The sequence below is a fragment of the Aptenodytes forsteri genome, unplaced genomic scaffold, assembly GCF_000699145.1.
Source record: "Aptenodytes forsteri isolate BGI_AS27 unplaced genomic scaffold, ASM69914v1 Scaffold255, whole genome shotgun sequence".
Classification (NCBI taxonomy): domain Eukaryota; kingdom Metazoa; phylum Chordata; class Aves; order Sphenisciformes; family Spheniscidae; genus Aptenodytes; species Aptenodytes forsteri.
This window is the reverse complement of record NW_008794888.1, coordinates 3,477,639-3,497,598: the sequence shown is the minus strand read 5'-3', so window position 1 is coordinate 3,497,598 and position 19,960 is coordinate 3,477,639. Positions and strand designations below refer to the sequence as shown.

Sequence of the window (19,960 nt, the reverse complement as noted above, 5' to 3'; positions counted from 1 at the left end):
ATTCAGAATCCAGCTTACGCTTACTAGTTTTATTTCTCTGATGTTATTTTTAGGATGAGGGATCACTAAGAGAGACTATTGCATAGATTATTTTCAGTTCATCAGCACAAAAATTTGCCTAGGTAGGTAAACTCTTGTCATTTACATGTGTGCCATTTTCTGCGTTCTGCAGTGAATCATCATACTTTTCCCACTTCTGCCTGCAGCCTAATTCCATTAATTTCAATGGTATTTGAAATCCCTGGAGTCGCACTGGAAGAATTAGGTAACAGTGGCAAGCTGGAGCCTCGAAGTGCGAAAGACTGTTTCCTAACAGATACTTAGATAAAAGATTCAACAACAAAAAATTGACTGCAAATTTAAATTTGCTATGCCCTTTCTTGTTTGTCTTTTGCTCAACAAAATGCTTTTTTTGAACAGTTTCATCTCACTTTGAGTCAGAACAACAGAGCAGCGCTGATACAGAGGTTTATTCAGGCTCCAACATCCACTTCGTTGCTGCACTGGGAATTTGTGTGGTGTCAACGCTACGGGGTAGGAAAAACTCAGTTTCTCCAAGGCAAGTGTAACTGTCCCTGTTGGGCTTGTGGCAGGAGCAGCCTGGTGCCTTGTGGCGGGGTGGTGGCAGGAGCCGCTTTTTAGGAATTGCGGTTCCTCCTGGGTAGCAAGTAGAGCAACAAGGGCTCCTCTTACACCCATCTGCTAAAGGGGGGGATTAGCCCGAGTTAATAGTCAAATATTAAAAATGGATAAAAATAAATATTCAAAAGCGGTGCCTGCCGTGGAGATAGGCCCAGTAAACATGAAGCCATCAGCACCTCCAGAGCTGCTGTGCCATCCCGTGCCCTGCTGGATCCCCAGCGGAGAGGCTGCCCGCACCGTGGCCGCCCCAGTGACCCTGCTGCGGGGGAGCAGGAAGAGAAACCCCCGGCACCCACAGAACCGAAGCAGAGGAGGTGAAAGGCACGGCTCGGAGGCTAGAACAGGCATTCCCAGGAAACAGGAAAATGTAAAGCCTATGCTTTTTTTATTGCTCCACAGTTCCAGTCATTGTGTTGCAACGTGCGCATGCAAAAGAGAACGTAAATCTTTAAGTGCTAATATTTTATTTAACCGAGAGCTATTTCTAGTTTTCAAAAAGCCTTGAAGCATTAAAGAAACTGAAATATAAACCAGAAAGAAGCAGTATGCTACCATATGAAGTTGCTCAATAATCTGTCTTAAATATTATGTGGTTGTCTAGTTATACCACTTTCAAAAATTTTTTTGTTTAGGTAATACAGTCTTGATTTTAGGATTTTTTTTGTTGCTATTATCTTCAAGATTTTCTTTTTCCCCTGAGGACTTCTTAATGAGGCTACCTCCATGCCAAAACCAATCCTTTGAGCTATTACACAAGCATTTAAGATGACATACAGTTTGCAACAGCTTTTTTTTTTTTTTTTTGAGGGGTTAGGGTGGGAACAGTAATCCAGCCTTCACTACAGCAGTTGCTGTAAGTGCTGCAAAAAAATTTTAAATCTAAAGAATTAGCTGACAGTCCTAATCAGGGAAGCACAGGACATGAAGAAAAGGAAATAAGCAGGAACAGGAGGTGATGTTGTCATGCTCATATTCCTGTGACCTGTGTGTGTGGGAACACAGCCATACAAGTGACTGTTCCTGCTCTTGATTAGTATCATTATATTTGAAAGTAGAATGTGTTATATATTCCTAGCTACAAATACCTGCCATCTGGCAATAGCAACCTGAAAACTTTACTAACTACACAGATACAATAAAAGTGCTCATATGTTTTTGAAGCTTGTAAAGACATTTTTATATTTATAAACAAATACTGATGTCTAGAAAGGCAAAGCATAATAATAATTTTAATAAAAATACAAAATTAAGATTAGTTTTCCTTACAAGGGCAATATTTGCAACTTTTGACCTCAATATTATGGAGTAATGTCATCAAAAACAAAAGGTGTAGCTTTGTTCGAAAGATGCGTATCAGTGAGATTTATGCATGCGTGCAGCTCTGGATGGGCTTCCAACAGTTTGCAGGCACAATCCTTAGACGTGCACACAGCATTCTGCAGTACAGAATCATAGAATCATAGAATCATTAAGGTTGGAAAAGACCTCTAAGATCATCGAGTCCAACCGTCAACCCAACACCACCATGCCCACTGAACCATGTTCCTAAGCACCTCATCTACACCTCGTTTAAATACTTCCAGGGGTGGTGACTCAACCACTTCCCTGGGCAGCCTGTTCCAATGTTTAACCACTCTTTCCGTAAAGAAATTTTTCCTCACGTCCAATCTAAACCTCCCCTGGCGCAACTTGAGGCCATTTCCTCTCGTCCTATCGCTAGTTACTTGGGAGAAGAGACCGACACCCACCTTGCTACAACCTCCTGTCAGGTAGCTGTAGAGAGCGATGAGGTCTCCCCTCAGCCTCCTTTTCTCCAGGCTAAACAACCCCAGTTCCCTCAGCCGCTCCTCATAAGACTTGTCATCTTAACTTTTACATTTGTCTGATTTAATGCTTATGTTTACATCTGTGGTGTGGATATAATGCACCTATGTCCTGCCTCACCTAACAATTGCATTTTACCATAGGATTGGGGTTAGAGTTGCCATAAGAATAAATACAGACTGCCTGCCGTACAGGCAAGCACCTTCCTCTACAGGAAAGAAAAGGACTTTGACGTAGTATTTCATTTAAAGTTGTATTTTTTTTCTGAGAGTACTGTTTTATTCAAGGTTAATTCCTATTCCAGAAATTCCCATTGATGAAGGGCAGTTTTGAATTACAACGAGCAACTGAAAGATCTGCTTAGCCTTTAGGATACTAGGAATGTCTCCGTAAAACCTGACAAGAAGCAGAACATCTTTGCCACAGGTTAAAGGGCTGCATCTAGTTGCCGACTGCAATCAAGAGTCTGCATAAGGACTGGAGTCAGGTTTTGCATCTGTATGGTAAAAGAAGCCATAGTGGAACTCATGGTGCAGGCGTGACTTAACCTCAGGGGCTTTCATCAGCCACTGATTTGCAGGGACTGGTATTTATTAAATTCTGTCCTTTCTTACATAGACTGCATAGAAAGTAGGCATGATCCAATGAGTTAATTAACCTGGAGGGGTAATACCAGCCCTGATCTGCATTTCCTGCTTACCACAGAAGAACCGCAGACAGACAGCAATTGCCTTAGGATCCCTGCCATAATTCCACATCAGAAAAACAAGGCTACTTTCAAATATAAAATTACTGTAAGTGGAAACTATCACTAATCACGCGCACACAGAAAAGGAAGACTGAGTGTACAAACCCTCTGTAGTGCTGATGGTTGCATCAACCAATTTACATTTTTCACTGCATTCTCCTGGTGACTTGTCATCGGAAGCCAAGTGACATTCCACACAGCTCCTGCAGAAAATAATTTAGCGGCTCATCAATCTCTGCCTGTCACAAAGGAACAATATAAAAGCCAGTACGTATGCATCTGCATTTTAAAAAGAAGCTAAACAAAAGGTCTTGTGCTATGGATACAGTAGTTCTCAGAAATACGATAGGTATTGCCACCAAAAAAAAATCCCAACCAAACCCAAAAAACCCCACCTGAATAAATGTACTGTGGATAAGCTCTCTTTTGTCCTCTTTTCTCTCCCAGCTTATTAGCTGCTAGACAGAACCCCAGGCAACATTATTCATGTAGGTCTATCAAAGACATGGGGTTACTCACACATAACATTGATTTTCAAAAATAAATATCCTGAACTAAGCTCACACTACCTACCAGCTGAAGGAATGCCTATCAGATGAACAATATCTGAAATCAACTTCAGAGAGATCAGGCTGGGGCACCTACTATGTCTTCCTTTGTTGAAAGTCTATTGAATAACGTATTAAAACACTATTCAGGTGTTTCTACAGACGTCTCTTGGATGTGATTACTTGTCTCAGGAATTACTTACTTAGATGCTAATTACACTAATGCAATTTACTGGAAAATCATTTACTTTATTTAATGGTGGAATGACAGAAATATTATTTAAAAACACAGAGTCTAAACCAATTCCTTTAGAAGTCTCTGAAAATCTTCCCAGAAATTCAATGAGGATTTTAATAAATCCAGAGTTCGTTCATGGAAAAAGGAAACAATGAACAGATTTAATATATGAACATTTTTGATGTATCAACATTCATCTTGCTGATACATTTTCTTTTACATGCTGATACATGTATCTTTTTGATGTATCAGCAAAATGTATCTTGCTGATTCTTCACGGATAGCTTCAGCCAGATTGAGGGGCTGAGACTCTTGAGAAGTAACCTGAAGGACTGACTGCTTAAAGAACAGGGAAGAGAAGAACTGCAACAACACATCCAAAAAAACCCTGGCCATCTCCTGTTGGAGATTGTTACATATATCCACTGTATTGAGTTACATATATCCATGGGAATATGCTGAGGCTGCTGAGATTATCTTCATGGGATGGAGATGACCTTACCACTCGCTCTGGAGATGGTGAATAGTAAAAGTGAGCGGGTAATGGGATAGCCTCTATCTCATGGAGACAAAGTCAGTGGTGGTGTTGGTTTTGTCATATTTGCCATGTTTCTCATACCACCACTCTTTTTCTCAGCTGCCGAGCCATTAATCTCAATCCCCTCTGACCTGGTCTTTCAGCTCTCTTGGTTACCCTACCCAGGTATTCCCAATGCTCTCTCTCTTTTGACTTTCCCTGCCCTGTGTTTCAGCAAGGGAAGTGACTGCAACAGAGAGAAAAGATCTAACGCTGCATACAATATACATGTTTTAATACGCTAATCTAATGCCCAACATGTAACTTTATATTTCTTATTCTCTGCCAAATTGGGCAGAGCAAAGCAGCAGCATGGTCCTTCATGTTTAGAGCAATTGCATGCAGAAGCTCTCTTTACTTAAAGCTTTGAACAAACTTTGGCTTGGTTTTGTAGGTCCACTTTAGCACTAACATAAATGACAATTAAATTACATGCCACAGAATAGCTTCTCATCTCAGATATCGTGTAGACTGCAATGACAGGCATGAAAATACAGTGGCGGAGAGCTGGTATGGAAGAGAAACGGGCCTCAACTCTAAACAAGTAGACATGACATTGTCATGAAACATTAATGCAACTTACACTGACTCGGCGCTCAGCAAGCAAAACCAGGGTCATTAATAACACGTATTTTGTGAAGCCTAATTCAACTTCTAGCCTAAATTTCTGCTGAAGCCTGCTCATTTTGGACTGACTTTAGCCCTGCAAGAGCTCACGTAATACAAGCATAAGCAAGGGTGTACTTAGGGTGGTCAGCTTTATGTCACACATATTTTTGGTTGCTTTTCCTATCATGCACCGTAGCATACACCACGCATCACAGCAGGAAAGCTACATAAATTTTGTATGCTCAGTGAACAGAAGACACTTCACCATTTACAATCAATTTATCATCGACTTATACATGACATACAGCTACCCACTGATTTCATCCCCAGACTATGACCTAGTTTATCATAGTTGGGCCTCTTTAATTCAGCCAAGATTAACTGAATTTAGACTATGAATTTGCACGTGTGTTAAAGCTTGAGCAGACAGCGTGACCTTATTAATTCATATGCATGAGTGTCCTGGTTTCGGCAGGGATAGAGTTCATTTCCTTCCTAGTAGCTGGTACAGTGCTGTGTTTTGGATTTAGGGTGAGAACAATGTTGATAACACACCAATGTTTTAGTTGCTGCTAGGTAGTGTTTACACCAGTCAAGGACTTTTCAGCTTCCCATGCTCTACCGACTGAGAAGGCTGGAGGTGCACAAGAAGCTGGGAGGGGGCACAGCCAGGACAGCTGACCCAAACTGGCCAAAGGGATATTCCATACCATGTGACGTCATGCTCAGCATATAAAGCTGGGGGAAGAAGAAGGAAGGGGGGGACGTTTGGAGTGACTGTGTTTGTCTTCCCAAGTAACCGTTACGCGTGATGGAGCCCTGCTTTCCTGGAGATGGCTGAACACCTGCCTGCCGATGGGAAGGAGTGAATGAATTCCTTGTTTTGCTTTGCTTGCGTGCGCGGCTTTTGCTTTACCTATTAAACTGTCTTTATCTCAACCCACCAGTTTTCTCACTTTTACCCTTCCGATTCTCTCCCCCATCCCACCGGGGGGGAGTGAGTGAGCGGCTGCGTGGTGCTCAGTTGCCGACTGAGGTTAAACCATGACAGTGAGAACGGTAATACAAATACTAAATTTTTCTGTGAGTCCTCATTTTTGCTGTAGCAGCTATGCCGGGATGTTTTCATTCTGTACTGTGGACTGGAAGGAGGTTTGTCTGTTTTTGTCTGATGCTATCATATAAGGCCACCACTCCGATTAGTTGTACAGCCAGGGACAGCAGTGGACGCGTGATGTTTTACTTGTGCTGCTTGAAGGTGATTAAATTGTTTTCCATAAAGTTCTTTCATACAAGAGAAATGCTGATAAACGGTTGATGTATGAGTTATGACTACCCCTCTCAAAGGGCAAAGAAGCTCTTGGGTTCTGGTCTGTAAATCCAATTTACAGCAGCGGCAGTAAGCACACTGCTGAGGCAGTATAGGAAATAGATACCTGGACGATACAAACATCAGAGAAATAAAACCAGTACATTACCGCCTGGAACTGCAAGGGTCACCGCAGAGAGGGCATTTTTCACACGTTTGGCCTGAAGCCCCCGGATGGGTGCAAGCACACGACCCACAGACGCATTCGCCTCTCCCACTGCACAGCGTCCCATCCTCAGCAATGCAGGCGCTGGTGTCAGTTGTGCAATTACAGTATTCACCAGTCCATCCACTGTGGCACATGCATTCCCCACAATCACAGTCACCATTGCCTGGAAAAACATTTATTATACTTCAAATCAGTCTCTTAATAAGAATCTGAATGATGCCCTTTAAAATCATTCTCCTTAATAGCAGGTATTTTTCCCTCTCTAACTCTTCTCACTCTTAAACACCCTTCTTCCTCCCCCAGCATTTTCAGTTTTAAGCCAGAGGATCATATTTTCGCTTAGGCTGGCTGTAAGCCACTGCAGCTCCATTCTCTTCACTGGAGTCCTCCACACAGACCTTATCTCCCAACAGTGCACAACCTAATGGGTAAATCCTCTTTCATTTATAGCAGCGTAATTTCATCTATTCAGCACAATCTCATTGCTGATTCCTGCCAGTTTAATGCTATTCCCATTGTTTCAATAGAATCACTTCTGATTTATAATGGTATAGCCCAGGAAAAAAATTATAAATACAAGTTCTCAAATTCTGATTGCCGCTTACTAAGATAAACAAAGAATCATTGAGGTTACTGGGTTAAAATCATAAAAATATCAGAATTATCCTAAAAGTGATGAATTAAGAGTAATTAATTAAGATGGCTATGCTTTCATAATTGTGTCAGAATGAAATTGTACACTGGCTAACAGCAATGTATGTCAATATTCTTACCTAAACTTCCTTGGAGCTACAATCATCTACAGTCATTAAAAGTCTGACCCAGTAGCTGATACGCTCCAATAAAGCCATGACAACTTAGACTAGCTATGGAGTGGTTAAAGGTGTCTCATTTTTAAATTTGAAAACAGGGTTAAAAATTGTTTCTTGTTTTAAGTCTGAAGATCATTCAGAAATAGTTAATTACACTTCATACAGAATTGATTGCAACTGAATATATGATGGAAATATAGATTCACAAGCTCATAGCTAAGAGTGAGACAATAAAGCTCTAAACTGCAGACACTAAAAATAGCGTCAAGGGACCGTACCTCCACACTGGAGCCCTCTGTGTCTCACACACGAGAAGTCATCGCATTCACAGCGTGGCCCATACACCTTTCCGTACAGGGATGGGTGGCAAACGCACTGCCCGCAGTAGCAGTCGCCTCTCCCGCTGCAGGAGCTCTGCTCTGCCGAGCCCTTGCAGGAGCTGGTGCCGAGGGCGCCCTCGTCGCATTCGCAGCGTGGCCCCACGTACCCCGGGCTGCAGACGCACACCCCACACTCGAACGATCCTTTCCCTTTGTTGCATTTTGGGCTGTTCATCTCGGCCTTTGCCTGACAGTTGCAGCTGCATTGGGGATATAGTTCGATTTCCACCGTGTCACTGAGCCCCACTGGTTTTATCACAATATGCCTTCTGTTTTTTTCACAAGAGGAGAGACTTACGGTCACATTGAAAGAGACCTGGAAGAGAACATGGTGGCTGTTCAGAGCCGCAGCACACGTAGCTCTGCAGGGTACTCTGGAAGCACGTGCAGAGGACAGAACAAGAGGTACGTAGATACCGCCTGCTTTTTTGTGACTTGTTTGGAGGAAGATTATTTAATAAAGAGCAAACTCTCTACCTTGGTGTCCTAAATTCTCTGGACTTCATGTCTTTTGAGAATTTGTTCTTTACTTACTGTGTCTCCCACTTTCACATGAGAGCATTTTCTCTGATGTGGAAAAAAGGTCCCGTTGTTACAGATGGCCGTGAAAGAGAGATTGAGCCCTTCTGTCTCTCCCAAGACCTCCAGCTCTACCTCGGACCTCAGCTCCTTAAAGGAAAAAGGCGTGAGATGAATGGAGTGATAACACTGCCAAGCGCTGCTAATGCTCCACATCTGTGTAATGTGGACTGTAACTTATCCCGACGTACACAGGAGTAAATTCATGGGTTTGGCACTTTATTTACAGACTTCTCTATTGCAAGAAAAATGGGGAACAAGCAAAACAAAGCAAGTGCCGACAGAACCATCTTTCAGTGGAAAGCAATGGTGGTATCAGTTTAATATCCGCTATCATGGGGCTTATTTCCTGCCCTTGCAGGAGAATAAATTCAGTCTTTTATTAAATCATCTTTCATCACTAAGTGCTCTGCTGACTGATACAGGTTTTCCTTTATCTCTGGTCTTACTGAGGAATGGATTTGTGTCCCTGACTGCATTGCTAGTACTGGGCTTTTCCTGATTAGCCAGCTTATGTCAATATTGCTCCCTCTTTATCTCTCCTGGTAGAATCAAACCTCACAATCTCTCTCACGGCAGGGCAGGCTCTGAGCTCAGTTTTGCCTCAGTGCGGGGCCTCCGTGAGTTAGCCCGATGTTTCCAGGACCAGAGCCAGAGTCGAGTCCCACGGTGAGCTCCTGCAGCCAAGGGGCTTACTCCCTTCCTTTCTTCTCCCGATGGAAATTCCTGCTTCATGAGCTGTCAGTGCTATTTCAAGTTGTATTCAACAACGTTCTCATTTCTCAAATCGATTTGTTCAATCAAACTTTCATTTATTGAGTGAAAAACTTACTTCCTGAACTCTCTCATACCAGGTTTTTATATTTAACTCTTTAAAATATTTTATAGCAACTTTGCTTACACAACTTAGCCTTAATCCAAAGTCTATAGCAGACCATGGGGAAATACCCTATGACTTCATTGGACTGTGGATCAGTAAATGGAAATTTTTCAAAAGTACCTTAGCAATTGCCGTGCAAAAGTCTCACTGACTTGGCTTTGTGCTCTTGCAAGCTTAATTGCTTTACAAAATACCCCCTGCCCTTCCATCAGAGCATGAGGAGCTTGCTGACCTTACTTCAGTGAGTCATTATAGTAAAGGCATCAGGTTGACTCACTGGAGTAAAGGTCTGGTGGGGTAAAACACACTAAAAGTAGAATAGGTAAAAACCTGCATAGACAGCAACTCCCTGTCCTTTGTACATGTCCTGGATTCCCTGGAAATTTGTCTTAGAGTTGTGTTTGGTGGGGGGTTTTTTTAATGTCTTTCCATTTGGAAAACCTTGTCAGTAAACCAAAGCACTTTATTAAAGGACAGCAACATACCATGCAAGACACATTCACGTAATACCCAGAGCTCTTTCCAGCACACAGCCAGAGCAGTAAAACTGTGCCCTGGGCACCAGGTTAGTAACCTTGGTAGCTCTGGATGTGTCCAGTTATCCCTTCACATTTGTTTTAGAGTTAGGTGCTTATGTTGCTATTGAAACAATGCAGAGATTCTTAGATAATAATTTGTTTGCAATAGCTGGGCTCTCACAAAAGGACCAAATATAGCAAACCTCTAATAAAACTGTGGATGTTGGTATGCACTAACGTCACAGAAAATATCACCAAATAGTCCCTCTTCCACTAGCTGCAAAACTACGAGGCCCAAATAGAGTGCAACCGTGAGAGAAAATTAAATGCTGCTGAACACCAAGCCGTAATACTTTGGATCCTGGTGTCTGTGCTGGGTCATTATGAACATGCCTTGCTGTTGTGAGAGGTCAACATACGCATGTTATGCCAGTGAACATGAATGCATAAACTGTGACAAACTCCAGCTTCTTAGATCTTAATATCTGTGAGGACTTCTAATGGTGTTTTAAATCTCCTGAGCTGCCTGGCCATAATTTGGGGACAAATAGCAGACAGTTTAGTGAGCTTTAAGCCATTCACAGAGAAATGTTTGTGGTTCAAAAATTTTCTGAATGAAACAACAGACAAGGCAGTGTTACAAACTCGTGCCCTTGTGTTACCTGTCCTTTTTTAATATATTATTTCTTTGGTCTTATTTTCCTGTAAGTGAAAGAACCAAGCACTGAAAAACAGAGTGGAATTTTTCTGAAATTTTAAAATCCTGGAATGACTTTAATCAAACGGCCTGATATCTGTCACAATGCATTTTAACCTACAGCTCTGCAATACAAAGTTATGCAGAATTCAATGTTAAACAAAGCAGGCAGAAATATGCTTACAGAAGAAAATGAATCATACTTGGAAAGAACACGAGAACTCCTTGTAACAAATATTTTGACAGCTCAGACTTTCTTTACTTGCTTACTTCCTCTCTGAAGCTTTTAGATAGCAACACATGGTGAATGGTATTAGCAAACCTTGTGTTTGTACAGCAAGCGAAGACTGAAAAGCACTTTAAAAGTGTTAAAAGATTTAGCCTAACTCTACTTTTGGGAGACAAAGAGTTATTTATTTGTATTTTGTGGGTAAAGAAACAGAGACACCATGCATTGACTTACGCTGCTGAGAGTATCATGAGAGGGCTGTGACAAAAATGGAATTAGATCTTCTGTTTTGCATGTGATTTTTAACCCTTATTTCCCCCTTCTCAGTCCAAAAAAATTCAGATGTCTTCACTTATGTCAAATAAGGTGGTTTTCAGTGTTTCCTGCTTGGAAGATTTTCAATCATGAAGCAATAAGATTGTTAACCTTTAAGGTTAAGTGTAATAAAATGGGTTCTGGGAAATTTTGAGTGTGACATGTTGGTACTTGTACACTTTGTACATCTTGAAAAGTATGTGGGATTTTAAGAACCTATGAGCAACTCTGGCATATGGTCCAGACATGCCGTACCTGAATGAGGACATGACGAGCTATGGCCCAAAGGCAGGAACACTGTTCTTGCAGCCACCTTCCTGCCGCTACGTGAGGGGAGCAAGCACCGAGCTCAGAGCCCCCTCCAAACCCTGCCCATGGCTGAACCTGGGACCGGCCGAAACAACTCAGGAGCTGCACCGGGGTCACCAGTGACAGCTCTGGGAGACGATCTGCTCAAAGCACGCAGCAGCTAAAAAGCCAACAATGTCCTGGGCATCACAAGCAAGGATGCTGAGAACAAGACAGAAGGCATCATTTTGCCTCTGTATAAACCTTAGCGTGCCCTGTCTTGCTTACTGCAAGCTCTTCTGGTCTCCACATCTCAGGAAGGACTCACTGGAGTGAGGGAGGGTAAAGAGAAGATCAGCTAAAGTCACCAAGGGGATGGAGCAGCTGAGGAGAGACTTAAAAGGCTAGGATTGTCCAATTTGGAGAGAAGGTTATGGGGGTGGAAGGTATCTCAGTGATAAAATATTATGAAATCATGAAGACATGAAGATAAGGTGAACACAGAGCTGTTATTCACCAAACCCTGCAACATCAGAACTAAGGCGCACTCAGTGAAACTTTAAAGCGTAGAGAGTAGTTTAAAATGGGAAAAAGAAAAATGTATCTTGACACAGTGCAACTGAACTCCTTTTTGCCACAGAAGGCAATGGAGACTGAAAATTTCAGCAGGTTCAAAAAGGAGATTAGGAAACAAAAAATCGTAGACAATCAGTAACACTAAGGGGAAGAGGCAAGGATGAACTCTCCACCCTTCCAGTGTTCCAGCAAGGCGGAAGGTGCCGTGACACTGCAGTTAGAGGAAGCGCCGTTCTGCACTTAACACAATGTTACAGCAAAGGCACCAGGACACAGCACTGGAACAATTATTTTATGTTTTTCCATTACTCACTGGACAACAAAATGGTATTTCAGCTGTTAAATGTAGGAACCTCTGTCTATACGTTAGAGTGCCAGCCTCAAGGAATCCTGATAGGAACCAGATGTGACTAACAACAGGTTGGACTCCAGAAGTGAAATCCTGGTGCTACTGAATGTCTAGGAATAGCTCTGCTCATGTAAAGGTTTCCCCCCCTATTTATTACAATGCGTAGACTCCCAAGATTAACCTTAAAGTTCTTTGCTTGTTTAATTTTCCATAGTATAGAGAATCTTCTGGTATTTTGTATTTCATTTTAAAAAATCATAACTCACCAATTGTATTGCTTTTATAAGAGTTAGAAGAATTTGGTTTGCTTTCCTATCATCAAGACCAAAATAATTTTGGGCATAATGATGATTGTCTTGTTCAGTTGATAGGAGGAAGAGCAGAAAAAAAATGTAAGGAAAGAAAGAGAAGCTCTTTGCAAAGAGTTATTTTGCACTGTAGCCAACTGGTAGAGCAGGTTTTTAATAAAAAGGGGCTGAGAGAGAAGAGGGAAATCAATAGTATATCAGCACATATGTAAATGAATATATCTGTGTAAAGACATGTAAAGCAGTCTAAAAACATTCCCCTGAAAGAAGAGAGCCAGGCAGCCAGGATGCATTTTACAAACAAAGATCTGAAGAGCAGCGCTGTGTTTATGTTCCTGTCATCTTTACAGTGTTTCTTGGTGTAATGTAAACAAACCCATTCAAGTCTTGGTATTATCTAAACAAACCCATTTCGGCTCCTGCGTTCTGCTTTTTAAAAACCTCAGAACAGCCTCACAGGGGCAGCATCAAATTGCTAAAGCAGAGAAGAGCACCGAGCACATGATAGTGCTTTTTTCCCCAGATATTCCAGCAGAGCAATTGTACATCTGCTCTGGTGACAACTACCGGTGGGAAGAGAGTTGAGTCCACGTAGAAGTATTGAACTGGGAGAGCTGAATACCTATAGTAAAGAAGGCTTAGGAGTAGGTGTGAAATAAGGACTATGAAGAAGGCAAGACAGACGAGAGACTGATGTGAATTTAGCATTCCAGCACAAGTAAGGAATGACAGAACGTTACAGGAATTTTGTTTGGAAAACCATGAAAACTGGATATAGTTCTATACAGTTCTATAGTTCATTTCAGTAGAGATGAATAAGCATAAATTATAAATAAAACTACTGTTTCTGTGCTCACTTAATCCTCAGAGTAAACAAAGCTTTTCCTGTTAAGGTCAGCACCTAAGCATAAAAAAAAATGATGTTCTTGTAATCGGTGCAGAAAAAGAATCAAAGACACTTGTCTTTATCAAATCGCAAGCTAATTTTTAAAATATAGACATGCATAGAAAAAAATTATAACTACCTTACCTGATATGCAGCAATGATCAACTGGAGGATATTTCCAGAATCCTTCTGTAGTCGGCCAACAGTAGCTCCAGGAATAAGCTTTGCATAGCTCTGAAAATATATTAAGAAAAATTTAAAGCATAAAAAATAAGGCTAAGTGCCAAGGTAGGTGACAAGGAGCTACCATCTGGAAAAGAATAAAATATACTGGAGCCAACTAAAATAAATAATAGTGACGTTGTCAAGGACCCTTGCAGACTCAATGACACACGTCCTATTGAAAAAGTCCTATGGAGAAGTGTTTCACTGAAAACTAATGGGACACATCTTGCTAAATCACCTCTGTGTGCTTGGAAGTTTGATACTATAGTATTTTTCAGCTATAATTTTTTAAATTTAGAAGGAAGATATATTCTATCAACAGTTGTGGTTTTCTTTAATAAAAATAACCAAAACCAGATTCAGCTGCTCTACTGTTGCTGTACTATTTGAGAGTCTTGGACTCTACGTTCAATAACAGCAGTCACTTTTTTTTTTATCTTTGCAAGCAACTGAGCTTCTTGAATTCTGATTAGTGAGGGCACAGAAGTTAAGACGTTTAAACTAAGGGCTACAAGAACTTTGAACAAAGGCCCTTAAAAAACTGCTGCTGGTTTATGATTGATGTAACACCCCACATGTATCCCAGTGGTCTGTGGCTATGATTGATTGTATGTTGACTTTCTGTTAATAATATAGTGCCAATTTAACAACTGATTTCAGTGGTAAGTTTTCTTTTCTTTTTGCATTAAATTGCATTGTGACACTAACATGACATCTAGCAGCTAGATTTTAAATATGCTCAATTAAAATTTATCTTGCATGATTATTAACTACATGAACTTCTCTTGCTTGTACCCATGCTTTTGGAAAATAAGTGTTTATCATTAAAAACACACATTGTAGCATTCATTTTCCTTTGCAATTTATCATATCAATGCTGTTATTTTAATTAAAAATATTCCAGAGAGCTATTGATAAACATGGATAATCTGATACCCTTATGTCCCTCTTATACTTTATATCTCCAGAAGCCCTGTGATTACTTTATATATTATGTATGGAATACTTATCATTCATTAGATTCCTAAAGTGCTATTGTAAATCAGTGGGATTAACTGCATTTTATGTTACAGCTGGTGACTTTGCATTCCTGACTCTTCCTGTGATTAGTGCTCTCTCAAGGATTCTTCGAATATTGAAACCCTGCATTTTGTACACATGGACCTTTTGGGAGATGATAAACCTGGAATTTAAAGTATAGCACCCTTTAACCTGTGGCATGCAAAACAAACAGCAGGGATATACTGTTCTGAAGACTTCATTTTATCTTTCCTCTTTGAACAAAAATTTTCTGCATGGTGATACAAGGATGACGTTGCAAGCCTAGTCTAAGTGTGTATCTCCAGTCCATTGGTTAAACCCTACCTTTTAGCAAATATTGCTGTTTAACCATTAACAAGATGAGGCAGACTGATGCTTCTGGAGTGCTACTATCATAAAACATCCAAAGAATGTCATGGAATTTAGTCTTTTAGCAAATATTCATTAAAAGGTAAACTGCCTTTTTATAGAGGTACTCTGATTCATGTTAGCGAAATTTGACAATTATATATTTGAGTTCAGTGGGGTTTTGTCTAATTTTTTAGCAGTGTAAATGAGAGAAGAATTTTCATCATAAATAGAGTGTCATGCCAAATTTATAAAAATAATCTGAAATTCTGTAGAAGTGTGGAGACTGAGTATTTTTAGTTCAATTTTCAGCAGTGAAATGCAGTCTGAAAACCCCAATTTTCAAGCTGTATTCTCCTGTGACATAAAAAGCAACAATTTGTTCAAAAAAGAGCAGTTTCTGTTTCAACAGCAGTGCTGCTTAGTCATGATGAAAGAGGGATTCTTTCCCCTCATTCAAATTTGAATAAATTTTAAGGAAATTTTCAGGAATTCTGCTTGAAAAAATATAATATAAACAATAATAATAACTACTTCATGAAACCTTAAAGACTGCTGTTTTCTTTTATACCAAAATAGGCTTTATACGGTTTGTCAAAATATCATTATTATTGCAATATTCACAGATGTTTTTTAAATGAATAGCTTTTATAGAATAAAAACATTCCCTGCTGCTGTGGTAAGACTCAGCTGAGACTAATGATGCAAAAAGTTAGAAACATGAATATATTTCAAAAGACCTCTTTGGGGGGAAAAAAATTCCTTTTTATAAATAATCGCAAATTATTAGGGCTCAGTGTGAGGAACTTCCTTCCCTCTCTTGCCTTTAATTTTGAGTGGCGTCATAAATGTTTCCACGTGACTGTTTTTAAAGTTCTTGTGGTCAGGGAGAGCATCAGACCTAAACCTTCCCCCTCTTTTAGATTGCTGTGCAGTAGCTGTTTGGTTGCATGGAAGGATCAAAACTAACACCAGCTATGTTACAAGCATACGTATTCTGTGCTTGTGCAATCCGTAATATTTGTGTGTTAGATAATAATACACATACATCTAAGTGGATAAACTGAAAATTCAGTTGAAGAGGATCAAGCATATTAAATGACTGAATTATTTTGGGCTAAATTGTTGCGGATTATACAGGGCTAGAAATATAGAATATATATCTGACAGTCTGAACACTGCACTTAATACTAATGGAATCTATCAAGTCTATTTAAAGAGGTGCTTTCTAAGTCCTCACAGTCATTTTAATGTACGCTTGTCCCTAAGAACTGAATTATAAATAGCAGTGGTCAGTTTTGGGGACTGATATAATTAGATGCTGAGTTCAAGTAGATTTGAGATGAGATATTTGGGGAGAGGCTTTCCACCTCAAAGGATAATTAAGTTTGGGAGGGTTTTCTGAGGGAGACTGCAGAATCTCCATCACTGAGGCTTTTAAAAAGAAGTAAAACACCAAGACGAGAGTGGTTTAACGGTGGTGCCCAAGTGCCACTTTAGGGTCCTCTCCCAGCTCTTCCAGGCTACCTGAGCAGTGGCCTTAACATGGGAATAACTCTCATTGTCTCGCTTTGTTCTTTTTACATTCTTAAGCATGGATACCTGGTTATTTACATTTATATTACAAATTTGAATCACACAGATCAAAACATGACACTATTGTCCTGTTTGCAGGTCCTACATATACCCTTGAAAGTATACTGTAATGTGGAAAAACTGCACTGTGAGACATATATGATTTTTGTACTTGCTTTGACTGATTTTCCACATCACCTACAGGATAGAAAGCAGACCATAACAACTATAGCTATTCAAATAAGTGCAGAAAGCAGTATTGAAAAGATGAAAGCAGCAGATAGAATATATTCAATGGGACTACTATATATCCTACAAGATAGAAGATAGCCACCCTTTTTTTTCCCTAACAAAGAAAGTAACAAGAACAAGCCATTCCCCAGTTGGGTTAACAATGGCTTGCATTTTTTGTTAGCTATAAATCTTCGCTTAGTGTTCCCAGTGAACAAAGGGTGCCCTACTGGTATAACACCGACACAGGGATACTGAAATAGAAAACCCCTGATAAGAACACTGTTGGCCAACTCTGAGGGTGACCACCAGCAATTTCCAAGGGAAAATATAATGTCATCAGTAAGAGAAAAGTTTCTTTGGACAAAATAAAGCTTTGTAAATCAAAGAGATACTTCCAAACTACCTCCTAGAACAGCTCTTATTCATGCAGCTCCAATTAAAATCAGTGAAAAAAATTCACTTGTCATTAATTGGGCCCCTATTAAGAAATTGTTGAGCAATAATGAGATCTAGTAAATGGTTTTTAATGCACAAATTTTAACTAATCTATGCTATGACTATAGAATCCCACTGCATTTGTAAGTGATTGACTTCTACTATTGTTGATCTAAGTTTTCACGCTTCAGCTCAGTATTCAATCAAGTCTTTAAAAAAGCCAGGCAGTCAGTGCTCCAAGATGTAGTGTTTCCTCCCTTGTCAAGACTGTAATCTGAGAATCAGTTTATGAAAGACGTGACTCTTGTAACTTTTGTCAAACACCTGGAGTATTAGTGTTACTCGAGAGAACTCTACAGCTGGAACCAGTCAGAGAAGCACTGAGAAGTCTTCCCTGGGTTATACAGAGGACAGAAATAGGAAACCATCATACTGGTGAGTACCTCAAGGACTCATCTGCTCTCTCTGCTGTAACATAGGACCTTTTTCCCTACCCTTTCTTTCCTATTTTTCATGTGGTTATCACACCAGAGGAGCACCTTTCTTCTCATTCCTTTACTTTTGGCTTTTAATGAGGAATGATGTGTGAGGGTTTTTCCTTTGGAAAGGCAAGCTTATTGTATCAGCAGGATCGCCCTTATTGACTCCCTCTCAAACAACCTGAATAAATTTGGAGGGACAATTTATCCCCCCCTTGTCCCCCTTCACGCAGTGGTATGTGGCCAGGCAGCCAAGCATAGGCTGCAAAACCCCTATTATCCTCACTGAATTCTTATCTAGAATTTCTTTTTGCACGTGAAGATTTCTTCCCAGCAGACGGACTGGAAAGAAAAGGAAATAAGAATTGCCAATATCCTTTCTTATTTTATCTTGAGGGCTTGTGCTCACATGCACTGCAAAAAGCAGTTAAGCAATAAAAGGAAGATGTGTACCCAAGGAGCTCTTTGCAAACAAAATGCCCTTTTTCAGCTCTGTCCTTGCAGCCTCAGCTCACGGCTGGAACACCAACGGGCTGAAAGCAGCATGGAGCTTCACGAGGGCTTATATCTGTGGAGGCTGAAAACAGGTGCCTGCACGGATGACTGATGGAGCTGCAGGTATCAATGATATTCAGTTTATTAAAAAATATGGGTTTTGCCTATCTGTAACCACTGCTTTTCTGCTCTCCCCTCTCTCATGGCTCCCATTTCCCATGACAGGACTTCATAGAGCAGGAAATTACTTCACAGAACAGGATTCTGCGAATCCTAATGTCAAAAATTCTTGTAATAACGTGTTTTCCTTCAGTGGACATGAGGAATGATACATGAGGGAAGAGGACTTTGTCCATCATGTTTTGTATTTTTAATCTTGCCACTACTTTCCTATTTGTCTCATTGGAAAGAGACACAGAAACAAAGACAAATCAATAAAACTCTCAGGCCAGCTGAAAAAAAAACCATTATCTCAGAGTTGAGCATGAAGACAAATGTATTTTTCAGAATATATTCTTGTCTTATAAAAGTAAGAACAGGCTCAACTGTCCTTCTCTAGCCTTATACAAAAGGCTAATCATAATGATTACACTGAATAGTTTAGCAATGCTTAGCTTGACAATCCTTGACTTAAAAAAATTTAGTGTGATTCAACTTGAAATCCAATTTAAAAGTTACCTAAGAACATCAAAATCAATACATGAAGAACCACTTCCTAAGTAAAAGAGCCTTTCTCTGATACATAATTTCTTAGCTATTTTTATTACATAAATATCTTACAGAATTCAATCCTTAATACTAAAATTACTGTATCAGCTGTGAAAAAGGTGAACCTTAAAACAAATACTGGAGAACTGAACATTTTAGTTTGCTCACCTCATATATATGAACTTGCTCATTTGTTACAGCAAAAATTAATAAAACATTGTTTTGCACAAGTTTGTCAATTAATTGTCCAATTGTGGGATACTCCTGCAAACAAACAGAAGAGAGCCACATCAATCCATTTTTCATGTGCGTCCACTTGCTAATTATCTCCCATGAAACACACATTCAAATGATCATAATTAACATCGTATTCTCTGTATAGTATAATTAGGCACTACACGTATACAAAATAAAAGATAGTATATATAATTTCCTCGCCTTGTTTTTAAGGAAACCCCTCTGAGAAAAGTACAGTGCCAGCCTCCATACTGGGACACGTGGCTCAGTAGCATCTGTGATATTTATAATCCAAAGAATAACACTGCACCAGAGCAACTGGGTATTTGTCCTACACTGAACACTGTAGTGTACATACTCAGTATTTTTGAACACTGAATTTTAAGCTGGTAAGTTGTCCTACATGAGCAGTGTCCTACAAATTCCTGAACTCCTCCTGAATTCACACCCTTACAGGGAACATGATGAATGCAAATTTTGCCTTCCCTGCAGAAGGGAGTACTAGTCAGTCCTGTTCCATGTGTTTTCCGGGTTAGCAGGAACAAAATTTGTGCTTTCTTTTTTCCTAGTTATAATCTATCCTAACTCCATACAAACACACTGTTCTTTTTTTACTGAAATGTGAAATTACAAATAAAATAA

The 19,960-nt window shown here is 40.0% G+C and overlaps 1 protein-coding gene across 1 annotated transcript in view; it reads right to left on the bottom strand.

Annotated features, from left to right (window-relative positions):
* The window catches only part of ITGB6 (integrin subunit beta 6), a 52,962-nt gene that overhangs the window by 9,847 nt on the left and 23,155 nt on the right, over nucleotides 1-19,960 (bottom strand). Inside the window, exons 9-14 of the mRNA XM_009274913.2 lie at nucleotides 19,250-19,345; nucleotides 13,686-13,775; nucleotides 8,451-8,585; nucleotides 7,815-8,232; nucleotides 6,665-6,887; nucleotides 3,320-3,417 (exon numbers count right to left, since the gene is read on the bottom strand). Of these exons, the coding sequence (XP_009273188.1) occupies nucleotides 3,320-3,417; nucleotides 6,665-6,887; nucleotides 7,815-8,232; nucleotides 8,451-8,585; nucleotides 13,686-13,775; nucleotides 19,250-19,345 (1,060 nt within the window). The remainder of the gene's footprint in view (nucleotides 1-3,319; nucleotides 3,418-6,664; nucleotides 6,888-7,814; nucleotides 8,233-8,450; nucleotides 8,586-13,685; nucleotides 13,776-19,249; nucleotides 19,346-19,960) is intronic.